The following is a 19,963-nucleotide window of genomic DNA, read 5'->3' as shown; positions in this document are numbered from 1 at the left end:
TCAGTATGAGTAGGCTTCCTCTCAGGTTACCATTAATGTCATTTCATCCAATAATGGTAGAGGTATTTCTGTCTGAAACAAAGTGGTGGACCAACAACTTTCCGACACTGTCATTTCTAAAAGAAGTTTCAAATTGGCATGCATCATGAACAAACAGGACATACCTAAAAAGGATCTTTCTGGTTGGAAAGCAGCAGGATCTGTCTGTCTGTTCCTCCAGTTGTCTTTGTTTAGCAAATGCAAACAATAAAACAAACTGTCATCATATTAACTTAAATGTACATTATGTACTTTTATTAAAATATGTTAATCAGTCACTTCCCCACACAAATATGCATAGAAAGACCTTGAGGCAATCACGTACCACAGTTTGGTTTGTTATGTTGAAAAAATATAAAATATGGCTTCACAATATAAAAAAAAAAATGCACTGCCCCAGTTCCCTTTTACAAAGAAATGTACTCCGCAAGGAGTCACATAATAGCACCGTGATGAATTACACTCCAATACACATCACATAACAGATAATTATAACAACAAAATTACAACAACAATCAAAAACAACACAGCAAATTGAGGTTTGATGACAACACAGAAAACATGGTAGGTGAATGCTGCTGAAATAAGGTGTTTTTACAAGATGATTCACTGATAACAATGTTTGTATTGTGTGTGATTATGTACAGATGAGAGCTGAGTGCATAAATCAATAATTGTTTGAACAGACATGGAATGAAACTGTGAGAGCACCATTTACTCCTTCGAAGAGGAAAGTGAAAAAGTGAGTCACTGAGAGAGTATTAACAGTCACTATTTGAATGCATTTTCATGACAATACAGCAAACTGTGTGAATGCATGAGATGAAAGTGAGAATTACAAAGTGAGTGAATGAATGTGACTAAAAGAATGAACGTTTAGATGAAGCAACACTGTTGTAGGTAAATCGACTTATAAATATGTGGTCTTGAATGTAGTTTTCTCCCTGCATGTAAAAAGTGTCCATGGCTCTTTTTCCTATTAAATTACTACAGTTGTTGGCTCCCCCCTGACTTAACCGTTGTAGCAGATTGGGCCAACTTGGAAACCAAATTTCTGGTTCCCGTTTCCAAAATCGGACACGGCCACATCGATGATGGGGAGCGTGTTGGACAGCGGAGCGTCAAATTCCAACACCGTCCTCTCCTGCCCTGAGCGTGTCTACAGCAGACAAAGACAATTCAATAATCCCTAACAAAAAGATTCAGTGTGTGTGTGTGCGCGTGAATGTATGTCTATGTGCCTCACCTGACACCCGTCGTACAGTGCGCTGATGTAATGTGTGTTCTCGTGTGTCAGCTCCTCCCCGTTGCTGCCTCTGAAGCGCAGTGCGTGTTGGTGGTTGTAGGTGGCGGTGTGCAGCCAGGCGGCGGAGTTGAGGCAGTGGTAGGTGAAGGTCTGCTTGGCTGTGGCGCTAAGCAGCTTCAGGAAGTTCAACTGAACAATGTGGACCGGAACGCCATCTACCCCGGAGTAGGAAAACTGGAGGAGAACACCAGGATCATATGAACTTGTTAGCAATAGTATCATGCTATGGACAAATACAGTAGACAAAAAAAGACAGAGTAGAGGTGTTTGGATTCGGTCCTGTATTTTAGCCAGGGCTAGAAAAAGCCAGAGTATATTCAAAAGTTAGGGGTCACTTAGAAATCTTTGAAATAAAATCAGTTTTTCCAATGAAGATAACATTAAATGGATGATAAATCCAGTCTAGACATTGCTATTGTGGTAAATGACTATTGTAGCTGGAAACAGCTGATTTTTAATGGAATATCTCCATAGGGGTACAGAGGAACATTTCCAGCAACCATCACTCCTGTGTTCTAATGCTACAATGTGTTAGCTATTGGTGTTGAAAGGCTCATTGATGATTAGAAAACCCTTGTGCAGTTATGTTAGCACATGGATAAAAGTGGGAGTTGTCATGAAAAACGTGAAACTGCCTGGGTGACCCCAAACTTTTGAACGGTAGTGTAGATACTAAATTTTATTACATTAAATGAACAATATTTCGGCACATTTAAACAAGAAATCACAATTTTGGTAAACACTCGGTGAGTATTGGTGTAAGGACCTACAAGTTTATGATGCTGAGTGTGACTTTTAGGCCTGAAGGTGGCAATAATGAAAATTCAAGGGCTTAGAAACATTACAACAATTTATCCTGAAATAAATATTAATGTCTACTTGATATTTCATGATACTCCAACCTAAAAGTTGTTGAGAGAGAAGCCAAGTAGTCTGTAGGGTTCATCCTCAAGAGACTGAATGCCTGTACACATTTTCATAGTTATTTATTCAATATTTATTGAGATATTCCAGTCTGGATCATACATACAGTCATGATGCTAGCTTGGCTAAAGTCAATGTGTAGAGACTACAATACATTTAAACATATTTGTAAAGGGTGCTGCAGCATAAAACCACACTGCACTCATTAGAAAACAAAGTAAGTGATGAAACATTCAGAGTTACAATGATGAGTCATAGAAAACTTCACCCCAATTCATTTTTATCAATCCCTTGTTAATATTAAAAATTCCTCCCATACCATTATTAATTAGGACTCATTTCTGTTCCTTGATCCTGATGCAGTTTTCTTGATGAAAGCATCTTCTTCAAGTCTGCCACCCCTGTCATAATTCTTCTAAACTTACGATGCCCAGAATGTACCAGCACCTGCCTCTCTCCAGGCCACAGCAGCTCCTTTACTGGAGCAACATATTTCCAGTCTATTCCTCACCTGGACCCACCTTCATGCAAAACACCTCACAAAAAGAACATTCTTTTTGCTTGTAAGTAGTTCTATAAGCCTCTGGAACAGATCTGGCTTGCAGAACTGCTCTTTATCTTTGCATACAGAATTTCAATAGTCTCTCTCCACTTCATTTTAATAACACGTTCCCAGGTTTGGTAGAAACTGCCAGCCCTTTGCTTTGTTTTACTTGTCATGATTTTGTAGTGACTGCTATTGCGATAATTCCTGCTTCTCATCTAATTAGCACTTAACACTAAAAAAAAAAATTAAATCTGTTTACTTTGCAGTGGAGCAACAAGGACACAAATCTATTCAGGCTTGCTACCTTTTAAAACAGCCAATTTTGTCAGTTCGAACAGCCAGCCAGGCTGAACATAGCACCACTCAGCCCTTCTCTGCTGGAGTAGAAAGGAACTCCACCCCTACCCCATCACTGCACCCTTTGTTGTTTTTCATTACAATATGCAGAGCTGGAAATACGCTCTGATATATTAGCTGAAACCAGAAAACTTCACTTGGTGGAGCAGCTCCTGGTGCGCTCATCGCTGATATGATCTGATTGCTGCCAAAGTCCAACTTCAGATGGCCTGATGGTTTTGTATTAATCATAAAAACTAAGCAGCACTGTAAAACACACTGCGTCTGCCAACTGTTGAAAATCCTGCTTTGGGAATACATTAATAAAATGATAAATGCTTGTAGCTAGCATTCAACTAAATGTGCCCTACATTTGCAAAACTACTATACTGATTATCACACTATACCTGTTTTCCTTTCCTGAATTTACTGTACCAGGTGCCAGGCTTCTCCCCTTTCCAGGCTGCTAGCTTTACCTGATGACAAACAAACAAAAAACATAGCTCAGAGTTCACAAACAGATGATGACTGAATCATATTTACATCATTCAGCTTTTGGCAAAGTCTCCTGTTCTCTTTGAGGAGTTTACTAAACTGTGCATATGTGTGTTTCTGCAAACTGTAAACTAACCGACTGAAACTTCTTGTCAGGGTATAGACATGTCTCTCCCTGTGCGGTGAAGTTACAAAACACCTTGAAGGCATCTCTGTGGCAACCCTGGTTGGGATCTATCCAGTACTCACCTGAAGAGGTAGAGACAGAGACATCAAAAAACTGCAGGCTAATACCACTGCAAACCACAAAAACACCAAAATCACACAGACACAGATGATACTGGGTGGAGAAGCCAAGACAGAGAGAGCTAGAAAGACAGATAGGGTGAGAAAAATGAGTCTAGACATGCAGGCAAGACAGCTGCGATAAACAGATGGCCAGAAACACAAACTGATAAAGTACCGCTGGGGAGCTCTGGGTGGAGGAGCCAGAGCTCTTTGCAGGTGCGGGCGGGGCTGTGGTACGTTCCTTGTGGGTTACGCAGACCCTCCACCTCCACTTTCATAGAGGACAGAGATGCAAACACTTCCTCCATGCCTTGGCCCTCCTTCTCCTTCATCCAACCGTTCTGTGCTGCCTGGTCGCCTTGCATCCACCCCTCCCCTCCTCCATTTACCGCCTCCTCCTCCTCATTTTCAAGTGCAGTACCATCCACCGAGGTGTCGGTTCTCCTTCTCCTCCCTCGCTCTGGCAGAGGTGATATCCCAGCTGCTGGTAGGCCCTGAGAGGAGAGGAGAGGAGAGGAGAGGAGAGGAGAGGGGAGGAGAGGAGAGGAGAGCAAATGTCATTCAATGAAGGTTTGAAGGTTGTAAAAGCACTAAATGTTTGTAAGCTGAACTCACTGGAGGTCCAGGAGGTCCAGCTGGTCCAGTGTCTCCTCTGGGGCCAATCGGACCCTAAAATAAACACAGCAAAACAAGCAGTTTTGAGTGCCTAATTATTAGGATCTAATGTAGGATCACTGGATAAATAAATCCTGTAGAACAATGTGTGTCAAAGTACCTGGTTTCCTTTAGAGCCCTTTAGACCAATAGCACCCTGTCAGAGAGGTGATGGGTTGAGATAAGATGAGCAATGTCCAGGCAATCTCTATACTAACAATGGTGTTGTATATTTGTAGGTCATGTACAGTTGGAATGATCCTGTGTACTTACAGACAGACCCGTGGGGCCGGGGGGGCCGGGGGGACCTGCTGTGCCAACTGGACCCTGATGTTATACAGGAAAAAGTAAAACTGTCAGATGAAGAGAACAAGTAGATTCTCCAGTGTAAGGAATTAGTGGTTGAAACAACACTGTAAATAATAAAAGTCTGGTCTCAGCCCAAAATTTCCTAAGAACAAAGGGAATGTCTTGCAGATAGGTTAAATTTATTGTTGTTTTTGATCTTGAAATAGGATTTAATAACAATCAAATGTAGCCTTATCCTTTAAAAGTGTGCATGACAGGATGGATTAACCATCTTTAGCGTGTATGCTTTATCAAACACTTACTTCTTGACCTAATATGATCCAGTTCTATCTCCGCTGTTTTTTGTGTCCACCGTGCTAGGCAGGCCAGCTCAGTCTATTTAATGAAGCTTATGCATAAGTTCAAGAAGAAAGATCTGTTCACTCACGTTCCATCTCTTCTCCTAGGGGTCAACATGAGCTATTCTTGAGGGTCTGTTCTCTTTGTAACTTCTGCTTTCCCACGCTGTCAGAATCACTTCATTCTCAGTTTCTTGTCTAATGATCTACCAGCCCGTATTCTCCAAGCTACTCAGTCTGTAGACTCTGTTCCTTAAATTGTAGCTCGTGGCCTTTTTTCTCACTTATTGACTACATGAAAAATATTACAATTAAATTCATTAAATGTATTGTTTTACCCACAGCTTTTTTTTATTAATCCATTGCATGTAGCAAGCTATACATGTTGTTACACACCAAACATGATGACAGCACCCTCTTTGTGTTTACGTGGTGCATTATATCAAATAATCACAAACCAATGGACCCTAGGTAAACCTGTGGATAGTTTTTCTTGTGTGTGGTTGAAAGTTCAGGTGTATGGGAGTGTGTGTGTGTGTGTGTGTGTGTGTGTGTTGGAGTGTTTTTAGCACCTCATCTCCTTTTGGACCCAGCAGCCCCTGGTTTCCTGGTAGTCCTCTGTCACCCTTCTCTCCAAGGTCTCCTGGTGGCCCTATCAGACCTATGAGACCACCGTGACCCTGCACAGATGATAGATGAATGATGTCAATGACAAAGTCTCAGTCAGGGTCAGTGTGAATGTATGTGTGTACAGTCTGCGCCCACCTTGTCTCCCTTCTTGCCAGGGTCTCCCTTTAGTCCTGGTAAACCTGGTGGGCCCTGAGGAGATGGAGTTATGATGAGACAACACATAGTCAGTACATCCAAAACGCATATTTCCCAGTGTGACGGTACTGGATCATCCTAAACAACATAAAGTCAACAAACTGTTTCTCCTAAAACAACAGTACACTGTTTTGGACAACATATTCAATTTCTTTTTGAAAGGTGGGTCAACAACTCTCCTTATTCTGCCTGCTAAGAATTAAGCTTGAAATCAAGATAACTGCTGGGCAGACTGTCTGAAGGTAACAAAATCTGCTTTCCAGCACATCTACATCTAACTAATTAACACCCCCTTACAGCCGACTAGTACTCTGTTACAAAAAAAAAAATACAATATGCATAAAAACCACAGTTTGTCATAATGTGTTCATTAGTGAGCTTTAGAGGTGCTGGGAAGCAGATTTTATTGTTTTGTTTTTTTTCTGGACAGAGCCAGTCTTGCTGTCTCACCCTGTTTCCAGTGTTTTTGCTGAGCTAAGCTAACTGGCTGCTGGCTTTTGTTTTCTGTTGACCACATGGACATGAGGTTGGAACCAGTACAAAGTTCAGCAAGAAAAAAAAACTAGCATATTTTGCAAAATGCAAAACTGTTACTTAAATGCATTTCGATGACGTGATTTTTTCCCCCCCAAATGTTCTTAAAATCTACTGAGAACTGCTATTTGATGGGTGATCTTACCATGGGACCTGGTGGTCCAGTCTGGCCTGGTGGTCCATTTAAACCCTGCTCGCCCTGACAGAAACACACACAAACAGAAATTATTGAACCTCCATCTTTCTGTGTTCACTCTTTTACTCCAAGCATTTGCTAAATTTGCTTACTGCAGGGCCGGGGATCCCTCTGAGACCCTGGGGACCAGGCCTGCCAGGGTGCCCCTGGCCCCCTACGGGCCCTGTCTTCCCAATGGGACCCTCCAAACCTGCAGCACCCTGAAGTGACAGAAAGCAGGTCGATCTTCAGAGACTGTGAGCATTGTCAGAAGTTGTTATTCAGAGTTGTTGTTTTTTAACTCTCACCTTCGCTCCTTTCAGACCTGCTTTTCCTTCTTTCCCTGGTTTCCCCAAGTGGCCCTGAAAAACAATGTTTTAAGACATTTTAACCTGAATCTGTCACACACATACAGACACACACACTCACACACACACACACACACACGCACACACACACACACACACACACACACACACACACACAGACACAGACACACACACACTTCAGATGGTAAAAGGTCAACACTGAGGCATCTGAATTTGTAAATGCTGCTTTTGTGCCAAAACAAACCAGTGAACATGACTAAAGCTCCTCCTCCACTCACTGGTAGATTTACTACAATATTTACATATCTTATTTATCTTAATTTATTTTTATTTTTTAAATTAATATATATAGGATTTAAATGTATTTATACCATCTAGACATTATTATATACTAATACGAAGTGGGTTTTCCATAATAAATGAATGAAAATAATTTTTTAATTTAATTAATACGAAATGTTATTTAGACTTTTAATCATTTTAAGTCTTGGATTTGTATGAGCTACAAAAATGGAAGTGTCTTAACATTATGAAATAGGTATTAGTGCTATAAAATATGTTTATAAAATACATATTAACTACAAAATTAAGCATTAATACTATAAAACTAAGTATTAATACTATCAAATAAGTATTAACACTATAAAACTAAGCATTAATCCCATAAAACTAAGCATTAATGCAATAAAACTAAACATTAATCCTATAAAACTAAGCATTAACGCTATAAAACTAAACATTAATCCTATAAATCTAAGCATTAACGCTATAAAACTAAGCATTAAGGCTATAAAACTAAGCATTAATCCTATAAAACTAAGCATTAAGGCTATAAAACTAAGCATTAATCCTATAAAACTAAGCATTAAGGCTATAAAACTAAGCATTAATCCTATAAAACTAAGCATTAAGGCTATAAAACTAAGCATTAATCCTATAAAACTATAATCCTATAAAACTAAGCATTAAGGCTATAAAACTAAGCATTAATCCTATAAAACTATAATCCTATAAAACTAAGCATTAATCCTATAAAACTAAGCATTAAGGCTATAAAACTAAGCATTAATCCTATAAAACTAAGCATTAAGGCTATAAAACTAAGCATTAATCCTATAAACTATAATCCTATAAAACTAAGCATTAATCCTATAAAACTAAGCATTAACGCTATAAAACTAAGTATTAATACTGTAGAACTAAGCATTAATGCTATAAAACTAAGCATTAATACTATAAAACTAAGTATTAATCCTATAAAACTAAGCATTAACGCTATAAAACTAAGTATTAATACTGTAGAACTAAGCATTAATGCTATAAAACTAAGCATTAATACTATAAAACTAAGTATTAATACTATAGAACTAAGCATTAATGCTATAAAAAAAGTATTGATACTACAAAATATGTCTAAACACTACAATACACTTGATATTACGAACGTGAAATACTAACGTGATAAAATACATCTATAAAATACATATTAGTAAAATGATTAATAATAATAAATGTGTTTTAATGAGTTTTTTGTGTTTTAACACTTGAGTGGAAGTAGCTTCCTCTTATTTATTTACTATATGAAAACTAATCTATTTCTATTTTAACTCAAAAAAATAATAATCCATCATTTGTTGGAAGGAGAATGGATGAACGGCAGCCATCTTTGTTTTCTTGTTGTGCTTCTCTTGTGGTCAACGTGGTCACAGTTTGTCAAGCTGTGATGTTACTATGCTGTAGCATAGTAAAAGGAAGGTAGCACATACACAAGATGAAAATGGTGCAAAACAAAAAAAACTGTGCAAAAAGACAAGACAAAAATATGCAAAGAATTATGTAGCCAATACTGAAGTACTGCAAACCAGTGCACATTTCCATATAATAAAAGCTACAGGATCAGTTCAGTCAGATGTCTGTCAACAGTAAATGGGACAACACTGATCCTGATTCTCATCATTATTAAAGATTAATCTGATCTTCTGCTGAAAACATAATTCTCATATTTTTTCACTCTCTTTGTCTTCTCTTGTTGCACAGATTTTTACTTGTCTTGGACCATTGTCTTGTTTCCCCATAAAAACAACAGTGGCATCATGTTAGAGAGTTAAAATCCTGAAATTATTTGGTTTTTAGAATCAGAGCTGATGCTGGTTTAAACACTGAGCTCTCTGAAGCTACAAAACACATTAATGAAGATTATTTTGATGCGCTTTTGATGATGATGACTTGTCTAATATTTGTCTTTAAAGTCTGACTCTGCATAGGAAAAAATATTCACACGTCACATCTCATCCTGCGACAATGAAAATAATCATTTTAAAAAGCTCCTTACACAAAAAACATTCATATTTTTGGAATAAAAACAACAGTGGCATCATAAAAACACACTGATAGTTAAAGGGTTAAAATCCTGAAAATGAATATTTGTTTGTTTTGATCAGAGCTGATGTTGGTTCAAACAATGAAATGTACAAATTTATATATATTATTTTGATGTTTCGAATGCAAACATTTTTGTCATTACGGCTTGAAGTATATAAATATTAAATAACACTGATCATGTCTCAGACTGTGATGGTGGAAATAACAAACCTCTTTGTACTTATATGGAGAATGATCACATTTGTGTTAAAAACAACAGTGGCATCAATGTCTAACTAAAAAAATCCTAAAATTAAATGAATATTTAGTTGTTATGATTAGAACTTTTCAATTCAGTTCAGTTTTATTTACATCCCATAGTTTCACAGCTGAAGACAGACAAACTAACAAATCCAAAGTTTTACAGTCAAGAACAGATGTTGGTTCAAACATTTACTCTGTGAAAATGGAAAATAAAGTTAATATTTAAGATTTTTAACACAATTTAGTTGAGTTTTTTTTTTTTTTTAGTTAAAACACAATTAACTAGAGTGTATCTGACAGCAGAGGAAAGGAAAACCAAATTGTAAGCGTATTTTAAATGTTAATTATTTTGTTACTGATGTGATGAGTTGAAGAGTTTCTTACAGCATACATTTTGTGTTGATTTCAAAACACCTCACTGATTAAACTTCACACAGAAAATGTCTGATGAACAATGAGAAAATTCTGTTTTGAAATTCGTGTTGGATTGAAATGAAAAGTGAATTCATGTGAGTTTAGTGAAATCTGACAGCAGAAGGAAATGCAACAAATTGAAAATATATTTGGTTATTAATATTTTATTAGAATTTTATTATGAAATTTTGGTTTAGTTGATTTAAATTTTTAAAATTTCGTTATTTTTATAAAAAAAAAAAAAGGTCTGGAAGGAGGACGTTTTCTATGTTTCCTTCAAGATCAACTAATGCTAAAAGTATAAAAAAAAATTTTAAAAGGTGAAGATGCTGATCTAGGTGCGTGGCTTGAAGGGTTTGGTGAGGGCTCTTCTCACCGCTGAGAAGAACCTGGTGACTCCAGACTTCAAATTGTCTGGTCGAGGGATGGTTTTTAAATTAATCTGCAAAGCCATCACCATAGCTTCCTCAAAAGATGGATCTTGTGCAGTCAGCGCTGCCTCCAGCAGCTTTTCTGCAGAGCCAAACATCTTGAGAAGGTCCTTCACCATGGCCTTAGATATTTTTTCATTCTTCTGGGTTATTTTTATGATGAGGTCAGGTGCCATGAATATTTCGTTCTGCAGAACCGACAGTCGGTTCAGGATGGCCTTGAAGCCGTCTACGGTGACAAACGTCCTGGATTTATAGAAGAATGTTGACATCACCTTCAGCAGCAGAGCGCTGATGGCATCCAAGTCTTCCTGGGACCTCTTGATGGAAAAATGTAATGGTCTGACCTGAGGTTCAGCAGAAGCAACTAGTTCAGGAGCATCAACAACTTCTGGAGCAGCGACCAGATCAGTTGTTGGTTCCTGATAACAGGATCCCTCATCGGGCTCTGACTCGTCATGGACCGACACCAAACTGTCCAGAGACTTTGAGTATCTGAGGGCTACAACTGGTGTAGAGAATTTATCAGTTGCACCCTCATCGTCCCTGCTGGTAGGTTTGGAAACTGCACCAACATCAACGGCAGCTGGAAGAGAACTCTGCGCTGGAGAACGTTTGTCTCTGGCTGCAGGGACCTCTGGCTCCATGATGACGTTCTCTTGTGCAGACGAGGTCACCGTCTTTGTGATGAGGTCTTGGATGTCTGTCAGAGCCCCAGAAACCTCCTCAGTTTGAGCATCCAGTGGCTCCTCGGCACAAAGCAGCGGTTTCTGCACAAGCTTTCCCACTGTGTCCTCAGTCATTGTGTACAGGACTTCAGGGGAATGCCGTGCCCGAGACTGGTGCACCTCCTTCCTGGTCTCTGAAAGGATGGAGTCTGACAGACTCTCAATATTTTCATCAGACTCTCTGGACTCGTCCCGCCATCTGCAGCAGGACTTCCTCAGCAGCTTCACTGCATATCTTTGCAGATATGCAGCCATTTGAAGCGCCAGCCGACGGAGGTTTCCAATCCTGGACATGGAGCTGGTGATATAAGTCGCTGGTTCTGAAGGCAGAGCAGGACCGTTGATGGCCAGAGACACAGCAGAGTTCATCTGCTGTGAAACTTCCATCTCAATGAGCTCCGTCAGCTGTTGGGCGCCCTTAGATCTACGCTCTGGGAGTCCAAGAGCCTCTGCTACGCTGGCAGAGATGGAGTTTCCCAGAGAAACATGAATGTTCCTGTCAGCTGGTGATGCAGCTCTGAGCTGAGGAAGAATGACGACCAAAGCTCTCAAGGTCTCTTCACAAAGAGTCTGAACGATGTCGGCTACAACATCAATCAGAGCTCCCAGTGTTGCAAAGTCTGGGGTCCCAGCAGCCAACAGACTCCACTGCAGCTCTGAGAATCTGGCCAGAGACTGACTGATGACGGGTAGAATGTTCTCTTTGCCCAAGGTGACAATGTTTCCCGTCTGCTGCTCAGTCGGATCCGCTGTGGTCGGTTTTCCACAGCTGGTTCTGTCCATCGGCTGTTCTGCAGTCAGGGCTGGTTCTGACTGGTCGACTGCATCTGTCACAGACGGTTCAAGACCAGACATCTCCTCGTCTGCTTCAGCTGCAACAATGCTGTCCATCAGCGCTTCCATTTCGTTGTTGGTCGATTCAACAGATTTAACAATACTGTCCATCAGTACCTCCAACTCGTCCGTTTCAGCGTCTGAGGGGTCGTCCCAAGACATGTTGTCTACCTCTTGTTCTGATTCCATAGTGTTGTTCATCTGAGTTTCTGGTGGGTTGAGAGAGTTAGTGGGGCGCATAGTTAACTCTGATTGGTTCACGGTATTCAGTTCTTCTGTGCTAAAGTCTGGTGAGTGGTAACAGTCACGGGAAATCTCAGGTTGAATCTAGCTTGTACCGGCCTATTTATAGGCTTTCTGGAGATTGTGATGACATCACAGATGACATCACAACATGTCATTGTGATGTCATCAGTCATGATGATGTCACAGACACACTCTCAGTCACAGACACACTCTCAGTCACACACACATACACACATGCACAGACACACACAGACACACACACACACTTCAGATGGTAAAAGGTCAACACTGAGGCATCTGAATTTGTAAATGCTGCTTTTGTGCTTTTGTGACGAAGTCTGAAGCTTCTGCTTAATTAAACAGTAAGTATAAAATGTGGACTCTGAGTACATCAGGGGTTCATGCAAACGCTAAAGCACAGTGACAAAAATACACAAACCCTTCGCCCAGGGGGTCCAGCTGGTCCAGGTTCTCCTGCTGCTCCTGGTGGTCCCTGATAAAGGTAAAGAAATGGACAGTCATTATGTTATTTGTTAACAGCTTCTTTAAAGTGTGCTGGTGTACAGTGGAGAGAAGAGGAGCTCACTGATTTTCCAGCCTCTCCTGTGTCTCCTTTAGATCCGGGGAGGCCGTCTACACCCTGGTGTGGGCAGAGGAAAAGTACAGTTCACATAACAATTTTTTAAGAAAAAAAACAAGGTAGAGGACTGGTTGAGAAAACAACAACCAGCATGTTACATAACATCCAGCTGATGTATTTCAGTTTCCACTGGTAACATACCAGTTTTTAAGAAGCACACAACCACCTTTGCTTCATTCCAAATCATGTAAAATAAATGGTAGTTCTGTGTCTTCATCTTCAGTTTGGTTCATTCCACATCTCCTCCCTCCACTGTTCCTCATGAATATTTAACAATTCAGTAAGACTATATTTACATTACAGCAAATAGGTCCTGCTAATGCAATACAAGCCAGACAGACGAAACAACAGCAACAGTGCTTGAACTGAAAAATTTTTGTTACCCGAAAGATCTCTTTGGTCAGCCTTTGCTGCAGTCTAATACTTCCATCAGAATGTGAATCAGTGATGAAGAAGATGGGAAAGAGGGGGAAGAAAACTAAGAGCAGACACTCACATTGGGTCCAGCTTCTCCCTGCTGTCCGAGGTCTCCAGTCAAACCTATAGGACCCTGTAGGGATATACGGAGCTTGAGCGAGCACAACATGATTTTGCATGCTACAAATGTTTGAATGAGCAGTAGCTACAGATGCAATGAAGCCGAAATACTGTGGTCGACAAAGCGTTGAACCAAAGTCTTCCTTTTATACCCTTTGAGGCAGATAACTTTATCCAAAACATCATTAATAATACAACCTACATAATACCTAACATGCAGATTTTGTACTCTGCTTTGGATAATAAAATGTTTTCTTTCATGCTTCTTGTTCATTTTACCATACCTTTTTCAATGTACATTGTGCTATGAGTATGTATGTCTGCTGTTAAATTTACTAGGAATTCTACATACAAGGTGCAGTTCAAAATGTTGAAATATGTGATTTAAGGGTGAACAAACCCCAGCATCAAAACTGAATTGCACTAGAATGAAAAGTCGAACTACAGCAGGAATTTATCCTTATTTTTTCTTCGTCGTTGTTGGGCATAGTCACTGCCTCATGTAATTGTGTATCAACAAGTCAGTTCATCTGACTATACTGCTACTAGATTCAAAATTTTCACTTAAACTAAGGAAAAATCACCAATTATATTCAGTTTTCAGGTCCGCTGTATACATCTAGATTTCACTTAGATTTAGATCTCTGGTTAAAGCAAAGTATATGATGGTAGCCAAAACTGCATTCCATGCATTGTATGGTATCACCTTATATTACAGTGTTTTGTGTTGCAGTGTATGGCAGAGGATCTAACAGTAAAGTAGTGTTATGGCTTTTGGTATGAGTGTTTCTCACAGCGTTGCCCTTGGCTCCGTCCTCCCCTGTGATGCCCCTGGCTCCTGGAGGACCAGCTGCTCCTGAAGGGCCAGTATCTCCCTTCTCCCCCTGGTCTCCTTTGTCTCCCTGAAGCATTGAAGGAGCAAGAGGTTATGATGGGTAGAGTGGAGGAGAGGAGCTAGACAAGCTTAAAAACGGATGCTGGTGGGGGCATTTTTGAAGACATCCTTGATTAAAGAATGTCCCACCAAAAAGCAAACAAACTCACTAGCCTTCCTGGAACACCGACTGGCCCGGGGTCACCCGCCTCGCCGTCCTCTCCCTAAGACAGGAGGAAATCAAGTGTAAGAAATACAGGAATAGATCACTTGGGATGAGTGTTTTTATCTAAAAGGTGTTATTATCAGTATCTTTACCTTCTCCCCAACTACACCAGGCTGTCCTATCATCCCTGGTCGACCATTCGGGCCCTGTGCAGCACAAAGATGATGATATTTCTTCAGATGTAAAACAAGTGCTCAACTAATTGAGGACCCATAAACATGTCTGTGAGACTTACCTGTCCTCCAATAGGCCCTTGAGCACCAGTAGGGCCTTGTTGCCCAGGTGGACCCTAAACCCATGTGATGAGGAGAAATGGTCTCAGTTAATTAATTTGTGAAAATGAATGAAAAAAACTTGGTGCAACAACAGACAGCAACGAGGATATGAGCTCACCATTAGTCCCACATGTCCACTCTCACCCTTTTCTCCTGGAAGGCCAGGCATGCCCTTGGAGAACACGTACAGGATTAGAGTGTAGAGTTCAATGTTCACACCATCTCTTCTGAAAACATCACTTCAAGAGGTCTGCATCCTGACAAATACAAATCTTACTTGTAATCCTGTTGGTCCTCTGGAGCCCTTGAAGCCGCGGAGTCCCTCATCTCCTTTAGGACCGTACATGCCCTGCTGGCCCCGGGGACCCGATAGTCCATCTACACCCTGGTACGTAGGAGAGAGTCACATGAGAGTGTCTTTCTGACTTGGAAATGATTAAAGACACAGTGAAAAGCTTTCTTTACCACCCCAGCATGATGAAATTCCTGTTGAAACTGGTTGTTTAGGGGGACAACACAGTGAAGTATCGTTTCAAAGTACAGAGTGGTAAACATTTATGGAGTATTAGGATTTGACAGGACTGGAATAGAGGCAGGACTGTTAAAAATGTGCAACATCTATATAGTCCGGACTTTTTAGTAAAGAAAACACAGCTGTTTCTTCATTGCAAACAGTTATCATTCTGTTTGAAAAAAATACCCATAATATATAGATAGTTATACCTGCTGGGTTGTACACAATATAATAAATAATAACTAAATTGGGGAAAACAAGTAGCATGTCTCCTTTTAACGAACAGAAGTCCACCCTAAAGTATTTCTGAGGAACACAATATGCAGGACCTGATTTTTAAAACCTGTACAAAGACCTACACATAAAAGCTAAGCTAACAGTCTCCTGGCTGTCGCTCCATATTTAGCTGACAGATGTGTTAATCCTCTTATCTAGTTCTCCTCAACAACAGTGATAAACAGCATCTCACTGGATTCTAAGTTGTGCAACTTTTGGGATTCACAAATCTCTCATCATATTCATGTCGCAGTGTGATTTGAGATATTTTAGTTTTAAACACAAAGAGAAAAACAAACTCACTGGAAGTCCTGGCTGACCAACTGGCCCCTGAGTGCCAGTGGCGCCTGGGGGCCCCTGTGAAGACAGAGAGAAGAGAAGTCAGACATGACCAGAGCTTCTAGTGTTATGGAGTACAGTCCATGCTGATGTACTTCTCCAGCTCCAGACTCACTGCTTCCCCTTTGTCTCCTTTACTGCCTTTCTGTCCGGGTCCTCCCTGCTCTCCCTGTTGACACACAGAGGACACAACGTATCACCACAGTACTAACACACACTCTCACTCATCCTCTCTGTCTCATGGACACACAAGGGTTACCTTATCCCCGTCATCTCCTGGAGGTCCTGCAGGGCCAGTAGCTCCAGGCATCCCAACAGGTCCCTGATCTCCATCCTGACCTGCCGGTCCAATCGGACCCTTCTCTCCCTGGGACACAAACACACAATAAATCTGTTATTCTGCATACAAACTAAAACAACACACACAAGATACAGCCGATCCAGCTACAGATCGATAACTTTAATGTGTTCGCCTTTCCACCTCACTGATTAGGAATGTTTACTGAAAATATCAATAACATTCAGTGTCACGGAAAATGAACAGAGTCTGTTTGTCAGACATAATGAAAGAAGCACTTCAGTAACAATGAAAAACATTAGACATAATTAGATCAAATTACAGGTTCCCCCTTCTCTCCCATTGGTCCAGGTCCTCCAATCGATCCAGCCCGACCAGGCTGTCCAATGGCTCCGGCTGGTCCTGGAGGGCCCCTCTCACCCGCTGGCCCCTATACACAGGAATTAGAGCACGTTGGACCTTGAATGTCTTGATTAATAGGAACTCTAAGGCAACAAAGATTAGATATGGATGCATGAAAATCTGAATGTAATCATAACGGTGCTGGACACTGGTTTCATTTAAAAGCCATCATGACGTGTGTTCTAAATATAATTCAAATATGTCATCTAAATCCTGATTTTAGAACTCGTACTTAATATGAACTGTAGAAACAAAGATGCGCTTTAACTCACGATGGCTCCTGCAGATCCACTTGGTCCTGATCCTCCTTTCAGACCAGGTGGTCCCTGGAGACATTGCACATAATTTCTGCTTTACAGCTTATATTATCTGTAATATTAGTAAAAGTAGAAATTTTTCTGGAGAGTCTTACCATAAGTCCAGGTGCTCCTCTGCTTCCTCTGAACCCTTTCAGTCCTGCGGGACCATTCTTTCCAGATGTCCCTGGTAAACCTGGATCACCCTGAGATTAAAATTTTAAAAAGTTCAGTCAAAGCACAAATAGTGATCCTATGAACAATACTGTGATTTTAGCACGTGGGCTGACCTTTCCACCCTCTTTCCCAGCAGCCCCAGGTAAACCGTGCTCTCCAGGCACACCCGGTGCTCCTGGATGACCTCGATCCCCCGTTGGGCCAGACTCTCCTGATTTCCCCTAAAACACAGACAAGAAAGCCACTGGGTTTGTCACAACAACAAAAACACAAGGCACAAAGACCAAGAATTATTACATTACAGTGCTAATTGACTGATTGATGGTTGTGCTTACCTGTGGTCCCACCACACCTGAGGGTCCTGGAGGTCCCGTTTTACCTTGGAATCCCTGTATTCACAGCAAAATATGAGCATGAAACATCTTCTAGTGTGTGCATTCATCAATCAATGACCTCTTCTGAACTCACTCACCGGCTCTCCTCTCTGACCCGGGTGACCTGGAAGTCCATCCTTCCCACCTGGACCCTAAAAACACATGCACAATGAAACAAAGGGGTGAATAAACAGTAGCTCAGGATGTTAACGAGGAGCTGCTGAAAAATAGTCTGAATACATTCCTCCCTGCTTGCATTTTATTCATTCATCACTGAAATACTGAAACACAAATGCAAGAACTGTTCCATTCAGCAATCACTGTGTGTGGTTCCAAGTATACGACAAGAATTTCCCTCCTGTACATTCTCAGACAGAAAAATGAAACGATTTTGCTCACAAAATAACCAATCTCCCCTCCTGCTGCAGTGCAAAATGTAGGAAACCTGCAGCCAGCATCAAATGGAAGTAGAGACTAAATTCATCTGTTTGTAAAGGTTTAACCCTTCACAAAGACTGTTTTGACTTTAAAAGCTTGACAAACATGATGGGTTTCATTTCTGTAACATTGAGACTTTAAATTCACTTATAGACTTGTTTATTTTTGTTTTGATTTGGTGTTTTTTGTCCATTATTCCTCCCAGAAAGTGAGTAATTGCAGTGGGTGACGTGGTAGCGTAAATCTTCATCCTAATACACACAGTTTGAAACAAAAATAATGGCTATGTCTTATATAGGATAACTAGGTGTGTTTAATATTGTGAATTTAAGTGAATCTGCGTTTTGTCACTCACACTTGATCCTTTTGGTCCTGGCTCTCCATTCCTTCCTTGAGGCCCTTGAGGTCCCTAAAAACATAAACGGCCAATAAGCAGATGGTCAATCAATACTTCTATTGATCAGCTGATACTATATATTAGCAGTGTTCCTGTTACCCTCTCTCCAGGAGATCCTGGGGGCCCATCATGTCCTGAGGCTCCCTACGAAAATATAAGACGGAAGAAGAACATGAAGGCGGTGATGGATAGGAATATTAAAGCAGAGGTGACAGTGATGGGGAGTCGCTATTGGCTGAGAGGAAAGTCAGCTGACCTTCTCTCCGGATTTTCCAGTTGGCCCTCTTGCCCCCCTGGCACCTCGTGCACCCTGAGAAAGAAACACGAAGGTACGGTTCAGGCAGTGCAGTGAGGCTCCTTCATATTCTTCATGTATGTTCATATCTTCATCCAAATGAGAACGTAGTGTCTTCTGAACACTGTGTCATTTTTATTTGGTTAAAATTACAAGATGTGAGGTATTTCTTTAACATTATTTTTTTTATTGTTCTTGCTTCTGTTGGAGAGTAAAGTGAAACAGCAAACATGAGAGTAGAGCAGGGGAACGACGTGGAGTAAAGGTCCGCCAGGCTGAGAATTACATTAAGTCTGACTGCTGATGGCATTTATGCCCCTGTGGTCTAAACCCTGACCCCCTAGCTATCAGAGCTCCCTGCATGTGTCATATATTTTAAGTATAAGTGCAATTGAAGTTATAAAATGTGCAGCAAAGACGTTTGACCTTTTCAGTAATACCCATGAAAGAGATATTCTACAAGAAACCCTCGAGCCGGTAGCTAGTATCAAGAATACAGGACGTCAACTCTACGTCTATTCAACTACGTTAAGGGATCTAAATGTCAGACAATGAAAGTGATACGACTTTAGTAAAAACACAGTTTCTGTTTTGAGGCAGCACTCACATTTGAACCCCTCTGGCCTGCGCTGCCCGGCTGTCCTGCAGGACCCTGTGTAACAGCACAAAAGCAACACATTATTGGAACAAGTCTGCTTTCCCGACATATCATCATTGTGATTTCACACTCTGTACTCACTTTCTTGCCTTTCTCTCCCGCCTCTCCCACTGCACCAGGGAATCCATCAGCACCCTGGGGAGGAAGAAGGGACACACATCCACTTTGTATAAATTACATCTACTCAATGTACTTTAATTCAGTCAGTAATTAATTGCGTTATTTGTTTTACCTTCGGTCCCTGACGTCCCGGATAGCCTGGCAGCCCTGGAACTCCCAGTTTCCCCTAAAACAGAAAGATGGTTTAACTATTCGTAAATCTGGTACATTTGATGATTTGCTGATATTTTTGGCAGGTTTTATTAGCTCTGTACCTTCTCTCCAGGAGTACCAGAAGGACCAGCATCTCCCTGTGGACCCATCTGGCCTTTGGGTCCCTCAGGCCCATCTTCGCCTCGGCCTCCTGGAATTCCACTGTCCCCAACGTCCCCCTTTGCTCCCATCTCCCCTTTGGCACCTGGAAAACCATCTTCTCCCTGCAGACGGGAAAAAAGAGAGGAGATCTCAAAA

At 40.9% G+C, this 19,963-nt stretch overlaps 1 protein-coding gene across 1 annotated transcript in view; it reads right to left on the bottom strand.

The window, feature by feature from the left end:
- Window positions 1–267: 267 nt before the first annotated feature.
- Window positions 268–19,963, bottom strand: part of LOC111563103 (collagen alpha-1(XI) chain-like) — a 44,654-nt gene continuing 24,958 nt past the window's right edge. Inside the window, exons 29-66 of the mRNA XM_035944333.2 lie at window positions 19,768–19,929; window positions 19,626–19,679; window positions 19,475–19,528; window positions 19,343–19,387; window positions 18,697–18,750; window positions 18,540–18,584; window positions 18,399–18,452; window positions 17,704–17,757; window positions 17,567–17,620; window positions 17,345–17,452; window positions 17,171–17,260; window positions 17,031–17,084; window positions 16,679–16,786; window positions 16,318–16,425; window positions 16,174–16,227; window positions 16,023–16,076; window positions 15,207–15,314; window positions 15,048–15,101; window positions 14,890–14,943; window positions 14,747–14,800; window positions 14,599–14,652; window positions 14,349–14,456; window positions 13,514–13,567; window positions 12,964–13,017; window positions 12,817–12,870; window positions 7,079–7,132; window positions 6,884–6,991; window positions 6,741–6,794; window positions 6,002–6,055; window positions 5,809–5,916; window positions 4,863–4,916; window positions 4,711–4,746; window positions 4,551–4,604; window positions 4,111–4,429; window positions 3,784–3,896; window positions 3,560–3,628; window positions 1,286–1,519; window positions 268–1,198 (exon numbers count right to left, since the gene is read on the bottom strand). Coding sequence (XP_035800226.2) covers window positions 1,052–1,198; window positions 1,286–1,519; window positions 3,560–3,628; window positions 3,784–3,896; window positions 4,111–4,429; window positions 4,551–4,604; window positions 4,711–4,746; window positions 4,863–4,916; window positions 5,809–5,916; window positions 6,002–6,055; window positions 6,741–6,794; window positions 6,884–6,991; window positions 7,079–7,132; window positions 12,817–12,870; window positions 12,964–13,017; window positions 13,514–13,567; window positions 14,349–14,456; window positions 14,599–14,652; window positions 14,747–14,800; window positions 14,890–14,943; window positions 15,048–15,101; window positions 15,207–15,314; window positions 16,023–16,076; window positions 16,174–16,227; window positions 16,318–16,425; window positions 16,679–16,786; window positions 17,031–17,084; window positions 17,171–17,260; window positions 17,345–17,452; window positions 17,567–17,620; window positions 17,704–17,757; window positions 18,399–18,452; window positions 18,540–18,584; window positions 18,697–18,750; window positions 19,343–19,387; window positions 19,475–19,528; window positions 19,626–19,679; window positions 19,768–19,929 — 3,150 coding nt within the window. The 3' untranslated portion in view covers window positions 268–1,051. The remainder of the gene's footprint in view (window positions 1,199–1,285; window positions 1,520–3,559; window positions 3,629–3,783; window positions 3,897–4,110; window positions 4,430–4,550; window positions 4,605–4,710; window positions 4,747–4,862; window positions 4,917–5,808; window positions 5,917–6,001; window positions 6,056–6,740; window positions 6,795–6,883; window positions 6,992–7,078; window positions 7,133–12,816; window positions 12,871–12,963; window positions 13,018–13,513; window positions 13,568–14,348; window positions 14,457–14,598; window positions 14,653–14,746; window positions 14,801–14,889; window positions 14,944–15,047; window positions 15,102–15,206; window positions 15,315–16,022; window positions 16,077–16,173; window positions 16,228–16,317; window positions 16,426–16,678; window positions 16,787–17,030; window positions 17,085–17,170; window positions 17,261–17,344; window positions 17,453–17,566; window positions 17,621–17,703; window positions 17,758–18,398; window positions 18,453–18,539; window positions 18,585–18,696; window positions 18,751–19,342; window positions 19,388–19,474; window positions 19,529–19,625; window positions 19,680–19,767; window positions 19,930–19,963) is intronic.

Source organism: Amphiprion ocellaris, chromosome 4, assembly GCF_022539595.1.
Source record: "Amphiprion ocellaris isolate individual 3 ecotype Okinawa chromosome 4, ASM2253959v1, whole genome shotgun sequence".
Taxonomy (NCBI): domain Eukaryota; kingdom Metazoa; phylum Chordata; class Actinopteri; family Pomacentridae; genus Amphiprion; species Amphiprion ocellaris.
The sequence above is the reverse complement of the archived record's forward strand: the minus strand, read 5'-3'. Positions and strand labels throughout refer to the sequence as shown.